A 17,950-nucleotide genomic window follows, 5' to 3' on the forward strand; every position below is an offset into this window, starting at 1 on the left:
TACAATTTTCTTAAAACTTGAAAATGCAGATATTTTTCTTATCCCTATTTTAAGTTTTACAGTTACAGTCTAGAAAAATTAAAAATGACCCACTTTTTAAATTTTTTGGTTAACTAAAAATTCATTTATGAAAGTATCAGTATCACCATAGTAGAATAATACCAACTGCTTAAAGTAGATCTGTCAGCCTTACACAAGTATTTGATAGTGTATTTGGATGGAGCAAAACTATTTATCTGATTTTATTTCTACATAAAAACGATTAAAAAGCCGAATTATGTAACACAAGGGTATAAACCGCTGATAGACCAAACCATATTTGGATTTATTTGGAACTGATGCTACAAAGTTAATATATTAACAGTTTGTATTTGTGTATCTATGGTTTAGGTATAGAATTGAATTTCGTTTTCTAAATAGAATGTGAATGTGCCTTTTATTTAGTTTAGTGTAGTTTAATTCTGTTCCTTAATTTCACTCAGTCTTTTCTTATAGCCATTTCAAAGTTAAGATTCATATCTACTAGGAATGCTACCCATAAATTATATATATTTATATATATATGTAATGGCCTATCATTTTTATCTATAATTGCTGGAGAATTGAGTGTTTTTACTATTTGAAGGATAAACTACTCAGCTGTAAAACTACGTAGAAGAAGACCTTCATTCCTGGGATAAAGGAAAATCTGTAATATGTCTGGAATATCTTCAAATGTGTTAAACTGTATTAATTCAACCTTAATGACATGCTTTTTTTTCTTAATAATTGTAGCATATCATATAATATAGTAAACAGGTCAACTGACAACTCCATTGGCATTTCTTATTGAAAGAGGGCTTACTGGCATTTCTTGAAATCTGTGTCTGATAAGCAAGTTAAAGAAGATAAAGAATCATGAAGACTTCATACACGGAGAAAGAAAAAAAGTTTAAGAAGTCTGTTAGGAGGCTATATATTTATTTTTAATAAGGTAGTTGGAATTCACTCAACTTGTAAAATAATTTTCAAACTTCAGTGTGGTTTCTTCCCTCTTTGTTTCCTGGTGCGCGAGGAGAGGGGATTAAGAGCACTGCTTAAAGGAGCTCCAGAGACGGGCGCGAGCCGCGGCTAACAGTGCGGACCCCAGAGACGGGCATGAGATGCTAAGGCTGATGCTGCCACCACCAAGAAGCCTGTGTGCGAGCACAGGTCACTCTCCACACATCCCTTCCGGGGAGCCTGTGCAGCCCACCACTTCCAGGGTCTCGGGATCCAGGGACAACTTCCCTGGGAGAACGCACAGCACACCTCAGGCTGGTGCAATGTCACGCTAGCCTCTGCCACCGCAGGCTCGCCCCGCACTCCGTACCCCTCCCTCCCCCTAGCCGGAGTGAGCCGGAGCCCCCGAATCAGCGGCTTATTTAACCCCGTCTTGTCTGAGCAAAGAACAGACGCTCTCAGGTGACATACACGCAGAGGCCGGGCCAAATCCAAAGCTGAACCCCGGGAGCTGTGCGAACAAACAAGAGAAAGGGAAATCTCTCCCAGCAGCCTCAGGAGCAGCAGATTAAATCTCCACAATCAACTTGATGTACCCTGCATCTGTGGAATATCTGAATAGACAACGAATCATCCCAAATTGAGGAGGTGGACTTTGAGAGCAAGATTTATTATTTTTTCCCCTTTTCCTCTTGTGTATGCTTCTGTGTGAGATTTTGTCTGTATAGCTTTGCTTTCACCATTTCTCCTAGGGCTCTATCCGTCATTTTTTTTTTTTTTTTTTTTTTACTTTTTAAAAAAATTTTATTCTTAATAATTATTTTTTTATTTTAATAACTTTGTTTTATTTTACCTTTATTTATTTATTTATTTATTTATTTATTTATTTTATTTTATTTTATTTTTCTTTGCGGTACGCGGGCCTCTCACCGCTGTGGCCTCTTCCATTGCAGAGCACAGGCTCCGGACGCCCAGGCCCAGTGGCCATGGCTCACGGGCCCAGCCGCCCCACGGCACATGGGATCCTCCCGACCAGGGCACGAACCCGTGTCCCCCACATCGGCAGGCGGACTCCCAACCACTGCGCCACCAGGGAAGCCCCTACCTTACTTTATTTTATTTTATTTTATTTTATCCTCTTCCTTTCTTTCTACTTTTTCTCCCTTTTATCCTCAGCCGTGTGGATGAAAGGCTCTTGGTGTTGCAGCCAGCAGTCAGTGCTGTGCCTCTGAGGTGGGAGAGCCAACTTCAGCACACTGGTCCACAAGACACCTCCCAGCTCCATGTAATATCAAATGGGGAAAATCTCCCAGAGATCTCCATCTCAACACCAGCACCCAGCTTCACTCAAAGACCAGCAAGCTACAGTGCTGGACACCCTATGCCAAACAACTAGCAAGACAGGAAAACAACACCACCCATTAGCAGAGAGGCTGCCTAAAATCATAATAAGTCCACAGACACCCCAAAACACACCACCAGACATGGACCTGCCCAACAGAAAGACAAGATCCAGCCTCATCCACCAGAACACAAGCACTAATCCCCTCCACCAGGAAGCCTACACAACCCACTGAACCAACGTTAGCAACTGGGGACAGACACCAGAAATAACGGGAACTACGAACCTGCAGCCTGCAAAAAGGAGACCCCAAACACAGTAAGATAAGCAAAATGAGAAGACAGAGAAACACACAGCAGATGAAGGAGCAAGATAAAAACCCACCAGACCTAACAAATGAAGAGGAAATAGGCGGTCTACCTGAAAAGGAATTCAGAATAATGATAGTAAAGATGACCCAAAATCTTGGAAATAAAATACAGAAAATGCAAGAAACATCTAACAAGGACCTAGAAGAACTAAAGATGAAACAAGCAATGATGAGCAACACAATAAATGAAATTAAAAATACTCTAGATGGGATCAATAGCAGAATAACTGAGGCAGAAGAACAGATAAATGACCTGGAAGATAAAATAGTGGAAATAACTGCTGCACAGCAGAATAAAGAAAAAAGAATGAAAAGAACTGAGGACACTCTCAGAGACTTCTGGGACAATATTAAACGCACCAACATTCGAATTATAGGGGTTCCAGAAAAAGAGGAAAAGAAAGGGACTGAGAAAATATTTGAAGAGATTATAGTTGAAAACTTCCCTAATACGGGAAAGGAAATAGTTAATCAAGTGCAGGAAGCACAGAGTCCCATACAGGATAAATCCAGGGAGAAACACTCCAAGACACATATTAATCAAACTGTCAAAAATTAAATACAAAGAAAACATATTAAAAGCAGCAAGGGAAAAACAACAAACAACACACAAGGGAATCTCCATAAGGTTAACAGCTGATCTTTCAGCAGGAACTCTGCAAGCCAGAAGGGAGTGGCAGGACATATTGAAAGTGATGAAGGAGAAAAACCTGCAACCAAGATTACTCTACCCAGCAAGGATCTCATTGAGATTTGATGGAGAAGTTAAAACCTTTACAGACAAGCAAAAGCTGAGAGACTTCAGTACCACCAAACCAGCTTTACAACAAATGCTAAAGGATCTTCTCTAGGCAAGAAACACAAGAGAAGGAAAAGACCTACAATAACAAACCAAAACAATTAAGAAAATGGGAATAGGAACATACATATCGATAATTACCTTAAATGTAAATGTATTAAATGCTCCCACCAAAAGACACAGACTGGCTGAATGGATACAAAAACAGGACCCATATATGTGCTATCTACAAGACCCACTTCAGACCTAGAGACACATATAGACTGAAAGTGAGGGGATGGAAAAAGATAGTCCACGCAAATAGAAACCAAAAGAAAGCTGGAGTAGCAATTCTCATATCAGACAAAATAGACTTTAAAATAAAGACTCTTATAAGAGACAAAGAAGGACACTACATAATGATCCAGGGATCGATCCAAGAAGAAGATATAACAATTGTAAATATTTATGCACCCAACATAGGAGCACCTCAGTACATAAGGCAAATACAGCCATAAAAGGGGAAATCGACAGTAACACAATCATTGTAGGGGACTTTAACACCCCACTTTCACCAATGGACAGATCATCCAAAATGAAAATAAATAAGGAAACACAAGCCATAAATGATACATTAAACAAGATGGACTTAATTGATATTTATAGGATATTCCATCCAAAAACAACAGAATACACATTTTTCTCAAGTGTTCATGGAACATTCTCCAGGATAGATCCTATCTTGGGTCACAAATCAAGCCTTGGTAAATTTAAGAAAATTGAAATTGTATCAAGTATCTTTTCTGATCACAACGCTATGAGACTAGATATCAATTACAGGAAAAGAGCTGTAAAAGATACAAACACATGGAGGCTAAACAATACACTACTTAATAACGAAGTGATCACTGAAGAAATCAAAGAGGAAATTAAAAAATACCTAGAAACAAATGACATTGGAGACATGATGACCCAAAACCTATGGGATGCAGCAAAAGCAGTTCTAAGAGGGAAGTTTACAGCAATACAATCCCACCTTAAGAAACAGGAAACATCTCGAATAAACAACCTAACCTTGCACCTAAAGCATTTAGAGAAAGAAGAACAAAAAACCCCCAAAGTTAGCAGAAGGAAAGAAATCATAAATATCAGATCAGAAATAAATGAAAAAGAAATGACGGAAACGATAGCAAAGATCAATAAAACTAAAAGTTGGTTCCTTGAGAACATAAACAAAATTGATAAACCATTAGCCAGACTCATCAGGAGAAAAAGAGAGAACACTCAAGTCAATAGAATTAGAAATGAAAAAGGAGGAGTAACAACTGACACTGCAGAAATACAAAAGATCATGAGAGATATTACTACAAGCAACTCTCTGCCAATAAAATAGTCAACCTGGAAGAAATGGATAAATTCTTAGAAATGCACAACCTGCCAAGACTGAATCAGGAAGAAATAGAAAATATGAACAGATCAGTCACAAGCACTGAAATTGAAACTGTGATTAAAATCTTCCAACAAACAAAAGCCCAGGACCAGATGGCTTCACAGGCAAATTCTATCAAACGTTTAGAGAAGAGCTAACTCCTATCCTTCTCAAACTCTTCCAAAATATAGCAGAGGGAGGAACACTCCCAAACTCATTCTAGAAGGCCACCACCACCCTGATACCAAAACCAGACAAGGATGTCACAAAGAAAGAAAACTACAGGCCAATATCACTGATGAACATAGATGCAAAAATCCTCAACAAAATACTAGCAAACAGAATCCAACAGCACATTAAACGGGTCATACACCATGATCAAGAAGGGTTTATTCCAGGAATGCAAGGATTCTTCAGTATACACAAATCAATCAATGTGATACACCATATTAACAAATTGAACGAGAAAAACCATTTGATCATCTCAATAGATGCAGAAAAAGCTGTCGGCAAAATTCAATACCCATTTATGATTAAAAAAACCCTCCAGAAAGTAGGCTTAGAGGGAACTTTCCTCAACATAATAAAGGCCGTATATGACAAACCCACAGCCAACATCATCCTCAATAGTGAAAAACTGAAAGCATTTCCATTAAGATCAGGAACAAGACAAGGTTGCCCACTCTCACCACTCTTATTCAACATAGTTTTGGAAGTTTTAGCCACAGAAATCAGAGAAGAAAAGGAAATAAAAGGAATCCAAATCGGAAAAGAAGAAGTAAAGCTGTCACTGTTTGCAGATGACATGGAACTATACATAGAGAATCCTAAAGATGCTACCAGAAAACTACTAGAGCTAATCAATGAATTTGGTAAAGTAGCAGGACACAAAATTAATGCACAGAAATCTCTGGCATTCCTGTACACTAATGTTGTAAAATCTGAAAGTGAAATCAAGAAAACACTCCCATATACTGCTGCAACAAAAAGAATAAAATATCTAGGAATAAACCTACCTAAGGAGACAAAAGACCTGTATGCCGAAAATTATAAGACACTGATGAAAGAAATTAAAGATGATACAAATAGATGGAGAGGTATACCATGCTCCTGGATTGGAAGAATCAATATTGTGAAAATGACTCTACTACCCAAAGCAATCTACAGATTCAGTGCAATCCCTATCAAACTACCACTGGCATTTTTCACAGAACTAGAACAAAAAATTTCACAATCTGTATGGAAGCACAAAAGACCCCAAATAGCCAAAGCAATCTTGAGAACGAAAAACGGAGCTGGAGGAATCAGGCTCCCTGACTTCAGACTATACTACAAAGCTACAGTAGTCAAGACAGTATGGTTCTGGCAAAAAAAAATAGAAATATAGATCAGTGGAACAGGATAGAAAGCCCAGAGATAAACCCACGCACATATGGTCAACTTATCTTTGATAAAGGAGGCAGGAATGTACAGTGGAGAAAGGACAGCCTCTTCAATAAGTGGTGCTGGGAAAACTGGACAAGGACATGTAAAAGTATGAGATTAGATCACTCGCTAACACCATACTCAAAAATAAGCTCAAAATGGATTAAAGACCTAAATGTAAGGCCAGAAACTATCAAACTCTTAGAGGAAAGCATAGGCAGAACACTCTATGACATAAATCACAGCAAGATCCTTTTTGACCCACCTCCTAGAGAAATGGAAATAAAAGCAAAAATAAACAAATGGGACCTAATGAAACTTCAAAGCTTTTGCACAGCAAAGGAAACCATAAACACCAAAAGACAACCCTCAGAATGGGAGAAAATATTTGCAAATGAAGCAACTGACAAAGGATTAATCTCCAAAATTTATAAGCAGTTCATGCAGCTCAATAGCAAAAAAAAATCCAAAAATGGGCAGAAGGCCTAAATAGACCTTTCTCCAAAGAAGATATACAGACTGCCAACAAACACATGAAAGAATGCTCGACATCATTAATCATTAGAGAAATGTAAATCAGAACTACAATGAGATATCAATTCACACCAGTCAGAATGGCCATCATCAAAAATTCTAGAAACAATAAATGCTGGAGAGGGTGTGGAGAAAAGGGAACCCTCTTGCACTGCTGGTGGGAATGTGAATTGGTACAGCCACTATGGAGAACAGTATGGAGGTTCCTTAAAAAACTAAAAATAGAACTACCATATGACCCAGTAATCCCACTACTGGCCATATACCCTGAGAAAACCATAATTCAAAAAGAGTCATGTAACAAAATGTTCATTGCAGCTCTATTTACAATAGCCAGGAGCTGGAAACAACCTAAGTGTCCATCATCTGATGAATGGATAAAGAAGATGTGGCACATATATACAATGGAATATTACTCAGCCATAAAAAGAAACGAAACTGAGCTATTTATAATGATGTGGATGGACCTAGAGTCTGTCCTACAGAGTGAAGTAAGTCAGAAAGAGAAAGACAAATACCGTATGCTAATACATATGTATGGAATTTAGGGAAAAAAAGATGTCATGAAGAACCTAGGGGTAAGACAGGAATAAAGACACAGACCTACTAGAGAATGGACTTGAGGATGTGGGGAGGGGGAAGGGTAAGCTGTGACAAAGTGAGAGCGTGGCATGGACATATATACACTACCAAACATAAGGTAGATAGCTATTGGGAAGCAGCCGCATAGCACAGGGAGATCAGCTCGGTCCTTTGTGACCCACTGGAGGGGTGGGATAGGGAGGGTTGGAGGGAGGGAGACGCAAGAGGGAAGAGTTATGGGAACATATGTATATGTATATCTAATTTACTTTGTTATAAAGCAGAAACTAACACACCATTATAAAGCAATTATACTCCAATAAAGATGTAAAAAAAAAAAAAAAAAAAAAACTTTAGTGTGTATAAAATTACCTAGAGGGGGCTTCCCTGGTGGAGCAGTGGTTGAGAGCCTGCCTGCCGATGCAGGGGATGCGTGTTCATGCCCCGGTCTTGGAAGATCCCACATGCCACGTAGTAGCTAGGCCCATGAGCCATAGCCGCTGAGCCTGCGCGTCCGGGGCCTGTGTTCCCCAACGGGAGAGGCCACAATAGTGAGAGGCCCGCGTACCACAAAAAAAAAAAAAAAAAAAAAATTACCTAGAGTACTTATTAAAATGTGTCTTCCTCCAGAATTAAATCAGTAAGTCTGGGAATTTCCATTTTTGATATGCTTCTGATGCCAGTGAACTCAAAGAACAGACTCTTACGCCAGTGGAACTTACTTAAAAGAATAGACTGTTTTTTTATAGTCTGAAGCCCAGCCTTGTTTTTTTTATTTTTTTATTTTTTTGTGGTACGCAGGCCTCTCACTGTTGCAGCCTCTTGTTGCGGAGCACAGGTTCCGGACGCGCGGGCTCAGCGGCCATGGCTCACAGGCCCAGCCGCTCTGCGGCATGTGGGATCTTCCCGAACCCGGGCACGAATCCGTGTCCTCTGCCTCGGCCGGCGGACTCTCAACCACTGCACCACCAGGGAAGCCCCAGTTTCGAATTTTACTAATCTCTCATTGCCTTGAGGAATCTGGAATTGGTAATGCTCCTTCTGTCATGTAGAAAGAAAGTTAACCATCTTCCTGGACCTAAAATCATCACTAAACTGTCTCACTTAAAATATGAGGCGTTCAATTTAAAACAAAAACAAAACAGGTAAATGAGCAGGAAGTACAAAGGGACCAAAATCCAAAAGAAACTATAGGTAATAGAAACAGACACGTGAGGAATCCAGATAATGGAATTATCAGACAGAAACCTTAAAACCCTGTGCTTGTTATGTTCAGAAAAATAAAAGATAGTTGAAAAGAAGAACTAAATATAATTCTAAAAGTGAACAATAATATGAAAATATTAAGTATTAAGAACATAGTATTTGAGTGAAATGCTAGACTAAAAAGAAGGAGAGAATGTGTAAACTAAATGATAACATCAATAGGAAATATATTGACCAAAGTTTAAAGCCACTGAAGAATGGAAAATAAAGAAAAAAGCAGACGGGCACATGGAATACAGTGAATAAGTTTAGCATACATTTAAGTGGACTCCTCAAAGGAAAGGAAAGACAGAATGGGGTAGAAGTAATACTGGAAGTAATAGCTGAGAATTTTCCGAAAATGGTGAAAGGTATCATGCTACACATTAAAGAAATGCTGTGAATTCCAAGCTGAAAAAAAAATGCAAAGAAAACCATATGCAATAAAACTGTTGAGAAACAAAGATATTCCTGATAGTAGCCAGAAAAGAAGATATATTACCTTCAAAGTAAGGGTAAGACAAAGGAGTGATATCTCAAGAGAAATAAATGCCAAGAAAATAATAGTGTATCTTCAGCATGCTGAAAGAAAATAACTGCTAACCTTGAATTCTATGATCAAGGAAATGATCCTTCAGAATAATGGTGACAAAAGCTGTTTTCAGATAAACAAATTGATAGGATTTGTTACCAGCAGACTTGCACTAAAGGAAATACAAAACAGTCTTCAGAATTAAAAATTACTCCGTATGGAATCTTGGAGACACAGGAAAAAATGTTGACTGACAAAAGCACATACTGTGAATAGATGTTAAGGTGGGCTGTTTAAAATAGTAATAATTCCTTATGAGGGTGAAAATATGTATAAAATTAAAGTGTATAACAATATTAGTATATACGTTAAGATAGTTGCCCCCATGACAACAGCCATTATCTCCACCTCCTCATATCCACAGCCTTGGATAGTCCCCGTCCACATTGTACCAGCGTCTTGGTATTGTACTGGTCTTTGTGGCCAGTGACATATAGCAGAAGTCATGGTAAAGTATAGCACTTTCAAGATTAAGTTTTAGGTCAAAGGAATAAACTTACAGTTACAAAGTAAATAAGTTATGGGGATGTATTTGTACAGCATGGTGACTATAGTTAAAAATATTGCATATTTGAAAATTGCTAAGAGTTCTAGAAGATCTTAAAAGTTCTCATCACAAGAAAAAAAAAGTGTAACTATGTAGGGTGATGGATGTTAACTAGACTTACTGTGGTGATCATTTCACCGTATATACAAATATTGAATAGTTTTGTTATACACCTGAAACTAATGTAATGTTATATGTCAGTTGTACCTCATTAAAAAAGAAAAGATTAAGATTATAAAAGACACCTTGGCTTACATCTTGGGTGCACACGCCCTCTTGCTCTCTCTCATTTCTCAGTCTGGGAAATTCAACTGCACATTCAGGCAGCCTATGGAGGGGCTCACATGTTAAGGAATTGAGATCTCTGGCCAATAGAGAGGAATGGAGGCCTGCTAACAACCATGTGAGTGAGCTTGGAAGTGAATCCTACAGTCTCATTTGAGCTTCCAGATAATTGAAGTCCCAGTCCACAGCTTGACAACAACCTCGTGAGAGACCCCACGCCAGAACAGTCCAGCTAAGCTGCTCCAGATTCTTGACCCTCAGAAACTATGTGAGATAATGTTTGCTTTGTTAAGCTGATAAACCTGGGGTAATTTATTATGCAGTAGTAGGTAGCTAATACTGATTTTGGTTCCTGGAAGTTGCATGCAACTGTAACAAAAACTTGAGATGTGGTGGTGGCTTTGGAACTGGGCAGTGGATAGAAGCTGTAAGAATTTTAAGAGTATTAATGAAAGCCTAAAGTGCCTTGAATAAATTGGTAGTAGAATTTTAGACTTTGAGGAGGCTGCCAGTGAGATCTTAAAGGAAAGAGGAAATCTTGGAACCCAGTTATTTTTGTTATAAGGTGGCAGAAAGTTTAACAACGTGTCAATCTGCAGTAAACTGAAAGATAAAAAATATATTCATGAACTAAACGATCTGCCAAAATGTTGAAAGTACTGCTGGGTTTCTTCTTGTGTTGCCTTTAGTCAGATATGAGAAAAGAGAAGCTAAAGAAAGGACTGTTAAATAAAAAAGAGCCAAGACTTGCTAGTTTTGAAAATTAGCCTCTCCAGATGACAACACTAAAACTAAGAAATATTTCCAAGCAAAGATCAAACTCAAGGCACTCTTAAGAAAGCATGGTCTAAAGTTTAAGCCAAGGTTGTGACTGTAAAATTTCTTTGTTAAGACCTCAGAAAAGTTGAAGGTAGTGCCTCACAATACTCTTCAGAAAAAAGGGCCCTTTAAAGGATTTTAAGGTGTACTTTATACCGCCTTTCAATACGTGGCTTTTAGGAACAGTAGGGCTTCTAAGAAGCTTTAGGGCAATGTTCCTGAGCCTTCTCAGTATAAACCCAAGGTAGAAAGGACTTAGCTAGAGGACATTTGTGGTTGTGACTTTTGCCTACTGGGTTGAACTCCAGTGAGATCCACTGGAGACGCACAGTGTTTTCAAGAACCACTGCCATCTTGGACTGCAGAGACAGTATAAAATTAGAGAGGCCTTTGCCCTTGCAGACTGCTACAAGCAGGAATCAGACTAAGAATTTACTCAACTGCAAACATGTGCTAACTTTCATGAAAAAAAGGATGACTCAGAAAACAGAAGCAAATGTTATGAAGAGTCATTTTCATGTCAAGGCAAAAGTGAGCCCTAACCAAGGAACTTTCAGTATTTATCTTTTAGTTCACAGGCCTGTAGATCAAGAGGAACTATAGTCGAGATGCTTAAGGAACTATGTCCAAGGATCCTCATCTGTACCTTAGTCAGATATAGATGACAAGTTTCTGAACTTTGAGTTGATGCTGTAATGGGATGAGACTAGTGGGGGCCTTTGTGGGGGGTGGAGTGTATTTTGCATGTTGGCGAGAGGGTCTGTGACTTATTGGGTACCAGAGGTTTGACTGTGGTAGGCAACCTCACAGATGCTCCCAAGTTATCGCCACCTCCTGTTATTCACACTCTTATGTAATCTACATCATACCAGAGTTGGTCTGTGTGACCAGTAAAATATGGCAGAAGTGATAGTATGTTGTTTCTGAGTTTGTAAAAGATACTGGAGTGCTCTCTGGCTCTCTCTTGGATCAGTCACTCTGAGTGAAGCCATATGCCATGCAGGCAGCCTATGGAAAGACTCACATGATGAGGAACTAAAAGTCTCTGCCAACAGCTGGAGAGGAATGGAGGCCTGCCAACAACACATGAATGAGCTTGGAAGCAGATTTGAACAACATGATTAACCACCATGACCTAATTGACATGCGTTGCACTTAATGCAGAATACAAAAATTTTTAAGTGGAATTTTTACCAAAATTAACCACATGCTGGGCCATCAAGCAAATTCCAATATATTTCTAATGATAGAAATTATTCAGTGTATTTTCTGTCCTCAGGGGAATTTAGAAGTCTGTAACAGAAAGACAACTAGATGATCTCTCAGCTACCTAGAAATGGAACAATATACTTCTAAGTAATCCTTAGGTCAAAGGTATAAAAAGTAAAATTAGACATATTTTGAACTGAAGAATAATGTTGCATCATAAAAGAATGACTAAAGTCATTCTTAGAAGGAACTTTGTAGCTTAAATGTAAATACTGGAAAAGAAGAAAGACTGTACTCAAAATGAGAAGAAAAGGAAATTAAGCCTAATCAAGAAATAATATGAAGTAGACATTAATAAAATAGAAAAAAATTGCATTAAATGAACAAAGTTGACTCATTATAAAGAACATTGGAATTAGATTAGTAAAATAAAGATGAGTCCTGGCAAGACTGATCAAGAATAAAAGGAAAATAGGCCCAAGTCACCTATATTAGGAATGGAAAAGGGGACATCATAGCAGAGTCTAAAGCCTTTTTTAAAAGATTAATTTTGAATAATTTTATGTAATTTAAAAATTTAGGTGGACAGATTTCTAGAAAAATACAACAGTGTTGAAATAAATAGAAAATCTCAATTGCCCTCTCTGAATAAAGAAATTAAATCATTAAATAAAAATCTTTTCACAAAGAAAACTGTAGCTCCAGAAGGCATCACCAGTAAATATTCAACCAAATATTTAATAACACAATACCAAATAATTTACACAATATTAACAAGCCAAACCCAGCATTATGCAAAAGGGGAGTTAAAAAATGGCCAGGCTGGATTTTTTTCAAATGCAATTTTGGTTTTACTTTGAAAATCACTTATTATAATTTTTGTATTATCTGGTAGAAAAACCATCTCAGTAGATGCAGAAAAAGCATTTGATAAAACTCAATATCTATGTATGATTTTTTTAAGAAAAGCTAGAAATAGAAACCTATTTCAGACATACTTATTGGTAAAATATTCAAAGTTCTTCCTCTCCGATCAGGGACAAGACAAGGATAACTATATTAGAGGTCTTAGCCAGTGTGGTAATGCAGGGAAAAGAACTCAAAGAATAAGGATTGAAAATAAATAAAATTGTAATGTTCTAAAAGACATGATTTTATATGTTGAAAATTCCAAAAGTTGTACTAACAAATCATTAAAATCAATAATTAAGTTTCACAAGGTGGTTGGATATAAGGTAAATATAGAAAAATGAGTTATTTATCAGCAACAAATAAAGTTGAATTTTAAAATAATGTTTACAACAGATCAAAGTACGTAGAAATAAACCTTACAAAATTACTTCTCTACAATGAAAATTATGAAACATTACTGAGCAAAATTAAAGAAGACCTAATGAATTGATGGTTAGGGGGTCACCAAACTTTTTCTGTAAAAAGCCAGATAGCAAATATTTTCAGCTTTGTGGGCCAAAATGGTCGCTGTGGAACTACTCATCTCTGCTGTTTTGGGTGCAAAAACAGCCATAGGTGACACGTAAATGAATGGGAATAACTGTGTTCCAGTAAAATGTTATTTACAAAAATAGATGATGAGCGAGATTTAGCCTATGGATCATAGTTAGCCCACTCCTGATCTAGGTGCTGGTTAATTAATGTCTACCAACATCATAAAAAGAGGGGCAACTAGATATTATTTGCATCTTGTGTAGAATATATCTCACAATCCCTATGAAGTAGTCTTACTAAAAATTGCAAGAATTAAAAGATTGATGGTAAACTTTTCAGTTAAAAGACACTTAAAAAAACAAAAAAGAGACTTGAGACTTATCAGTCATTTGCAGTGTATGGGCTTCATTTGGATCTATATTAAAAATGATTTTAATTTAATTTTAATGTAATGAATATTCGATGTTAAGGAATTAGTTTTAATATTTTAGGTGTGATCATGTTTTTATGGTTATGTCTGAGTCCTTGTTTCTGAAGAAATATATCTTGAAATATTTGTATAGAATATCACAAGTAGGATTTGTTTGTTGTACGTTAACACCTGTGATTTCATAGTTGTGTTATACTTCTCTGCTAGTCTCTCTGTCTTTACCACTGGGTGTTCTCACCCTGATTCCAGGGACTGGGTCTAATTCACCTGTGTATTTCTAGCGCTAAGCATAGATGCTCAATAAGTGCTGCCAAAGTGAATGTAGCTAACTCCTCAAAAATAGTAAATGTGTCTATTAGGCCCAGTGTTATCAAATTGCTTTAAAGTACTAGATTTCTTTAGAAATTACTTTCTGTTTCCAAGGGGGGAGCAGTCATATGCCGATATAAAGAGTAGACTACATTAGGTTTATCAGGTATATTTCATAGCTTTAGTCAAAATGCTCTCTAATATTCACAGCAAAATGAACAAATGGAAATTATATTTATTTTAATTTAGCATAAACATATTTCCCTAACTAACTTAGTAAAAAAACTTGACCTTCATTGTAGCCATGAATTAATAGAATCCAAGCACAGATTTCAACAACATTATAATTCACTTAGGAAAAAAACACTTTAGCTGTCACCTCTAATTCTGAAACATAACTGATATTTCTGAATATTCACCTTTCTGTCTTATTTCAAATGTGTATCTTAATGGTTATAATAACTAGGTAAATCTTTGTATCCTGTTTTTCCTAAGCCTGTTTCTTCCTGTTACAGTCTTAATAGCCATCATTTTAAATGATTATTTTCAACACAAACATTTTTAATGAAGGTAGGATACTTTATATAAACAAATATAAAGAAGATGCTATATATGAACAAGTAATATACATATGATTATGACACTACTACATAAATACGCTAATTATTTTTCTCTGCTGTGATGCTGTTGTATTCAAGCTTTAACCATTCATACAGTCTGGTTCTTTCAAATAAAAATTGTTTGAGGACAAACTCATATCTTCCTTAAAAGAACTGCTTTTTAATACACTACTTTTGGAAACAGTAAAATATCTTATAAATACAGTAGTAGTATTCTGAGTAATGTTAGTGAGGGTTTTAGCAATGTAAGATACTGTTGGAGAAAAGAAGAAAAATGAGAAATATTCTGAATCCCAATAAAGAGTGGGTTTTGAAATAATCTTGATTTTTTTTTTTTTTTTTTTTGCGGTATGCGGGCCTCTCACTGTTGTGGCCTCTCCCGTTGCGGAGCACAGGCTCCGGACGCGCAGGCTCAGCGGCCATGGCTCACGGGCCCAGCCGCTCCGCGGCATGTGGGATCCTCCTGGACCGGGGCACGAACCTGCGTCCCCTGCATCGGCAGGCGGACTCTCAACCACTGCGCCACCAGGGAAGCCCCCTTGATCTTTTTTAAATTTTATTTTATTGGAGTATAGTTGATTTACAGTGTTGTGTTAGTTTCGGGTGTACATTAAAGTGATTCAGTTATACCTATACATATATCCATTCTTTTTTAGATTCTTTTCTTGTATAGGTTATCACAGAATATTGAGTAGAGTGCCCTTGTTTTAGGTCCTTGTTGGTTATCTGTCTTACATACGATAGTGAAATAGTGAACTGATGTTTTGTTTTCATTGTTGACAGTGAGTTTCTGACAGTTAAATCACCAGATTCTTTCCAGGAAAGTACCTATTAGTTTTATGAAGATTCTCATTTTTTAAAAAACTATGCTTACTTAGAAAATATATACCTCAATATAAATCATAATGAAGGATTTTCTTATTTTTTGTTATTTTATCCTGTTTCTTTATCCCATTACCTGCTGTATTGTTAGTCATCCCCCCCCCACCCGCCAATAAAATGAGGCCTGTAGCTACCTCAGTTTTGGCAACCTACCAATGATTAGTAACTAACTTGATATAATATTATTTTAGGATTCTTACTCACATATTGACTCCCAGAGCAGAAATTTCTGATTAATAAGAATATTTGATTCCTAGCTTTACAGCTTCAAGTAATCTTAGAAATGATGTAATATCCTTTGCTTCCTTCATAACTTCAAATAAGCAGGAAGCAAAATCCTTCAAATAAAGTATAAAACAAATTTAATTAGTTCAGGGTTAAACAGTTGTATATTAGTTTGTAAAATGGGTTAAGTTAATTAACACGGAAGTGCATGCTGTTGCTTGTTTTAGAAATGTGAATGTAACAAGTATAATTAGGAGAATATATGTGACAAAGTATCATAAAAATTAGCATTGGATTGGATATTTTAAATACTAGACAAACTACATTTGAACTTTTTGAGCTAAAACAATTCCCTGCAAGTGAAAGACAAATTTATGAGTCCCTTATGGAATTGATGCAAAGCATGTGAGTACAACAGTCATTTGGAGCCTCCCTTTTGCCATATTTGTCTAATGTATCACATATCAGGCCGATTACTATTTTCAGAAACAGTGTTCATGGCTGAAATCCTACAGTTAACCTTTAGAAGATCAAAAGGAAATATACTTATTAATAAGGTGAACCTAATATATACATATTTTCTCTTTTTCTGCCTTATTGCTTGCATGTTTAGCAGCTTTTTTTTTTTCATTTGTTGCATAGAATTACTGAGTATGCATTTAAAGGTCAAACAAAGTCATCTTAGGATGGAAAACTAACATATCAGTTACAGGGCATAGCTGGATATTTTGGCAACAGTAATTTGTAGTTATTGTTTTGAAAGATTTATTTTAACGTATAGAGTGATATTATAGCTGTTGCTAACTGAAATTGTATAAAACTTACAATTTTTAAAGGTTTTCTGCTTGAGATCAAGTACTAAAAGCTAAAAGTATGTCTGTATCTTTAATCAGAGCTGTATTTACACTTTGCATTCACTTTCTCATCATAAATACTAAATGTATTCATTATTTATAGTATACCAAAGTATCTTCATAGACTAGTAGAATGCCTTTCTAAACTGTCTGTTAATGTTTGTGTCATGATTATTCATATTCTGTTAAATATTAAAATTTCCAAAAATGTTCCTTTCTTTTTCAGCTATCCAATATCTATTATTTTATACTGATGGGTTTTAATAGTTACTAGTTTCTCACTGGAGATCTGTAGTTTTTTTCTAAAGCCTCTTTAGAGAAATGTATTGTTATTCAGAACAGTGAAATATATCAAGCTGTAGCTGATAACAATTTGTTTTTTTTTTAGGTGGTTGAACAGGGTATGTTTGTAAAACACTGCAAAGTAGAAGTATATCTCACAGAATTGAAGCTCTGTGAAAATGGAAACATGAACAATGTTGTAACTCGAAGATTTAGCAAAGCTGACACAATAGGTAATGCAAGATCCTGTTTCTTTGTTAAACCATTGCTATTAGAAATTTATTTAAAATTCTATTTGTTATATGCTACTAAGATGATAACCATTTTAAGGGTTTATCCTTAGACATCACAGATTTCCAAGCATCATACAATAAGTCTTAGCTTAGAGTTGAATTATTTATCATTTCTAGGTCTACTTTACATTATTAAATGAGGTTAATACTTGTGCCATTTTACTTTAAAAAAAAATCAAATAATTGTTTTAATTTAGCATTTGAAAATACATATGTTTGTAACATGACTATAAATTGAAGTAGAACTTTAAATAAAAGCTTGCTTAGGTAAAACTTTGTCAGGTAATGTAATATATATATCAATATAATAATTTACCATTCTTAGCATGGAAAATGACCGTTTCTTTTCTTTTTTCTCACAGTTTATTCTTTGGACTCTATAAATACAAAATTAAGTAGCTACTTACAGCAGCGGGCTTAGCATTAATATGACTCATTGATTTTTTTTTAATAATGAGTAGGTTACAGAAT

At 36.3% G+C, this 17,950-nt stretch overlaps 1 protein-coding gene across 4 annotated transcripts in view; it reads left to right on the forward strand.

Annotated features, from left to right (window-relative positions):
• Positions 1–17,950, forward strand: part of USP15 (ubiquitin specific peptidase 15) — a 136,124-nt gene that overhangs the window by 29,503 nt on the left and 88,671 nt on the right. For all 4 annotated transcript variants that reach the window (XR_014295377.1, XM_082636634.1, XM_082636635.1 and 1 more), the window contains exon 4: positions 17,293–17,419. Coding sequence is in view for 3 of the 4 variants with exons in the window: in XM_082636634.1 (XP_082492760.1) it covers positions 17,293–17,419 (127 nt within the window). In the remaining variant the exon portion in view is untranslated. The remainder of the gene's footprint in view (positions 1–17,292; positions 17,420–17,950) is intronic.

This window comes from Mesoplodon mirus (genome assembly GCF_964341445.2).
Source record: "Mesoplodon mirus genome assembly, chromosome: 11".
NCBI classification, from domain to species: Eukaryota; Metazoa; Chordata; class Mammalia; order Artiodactyla; family Ziphiidae; genus Mesoplodon; species Mesoplodon mirus.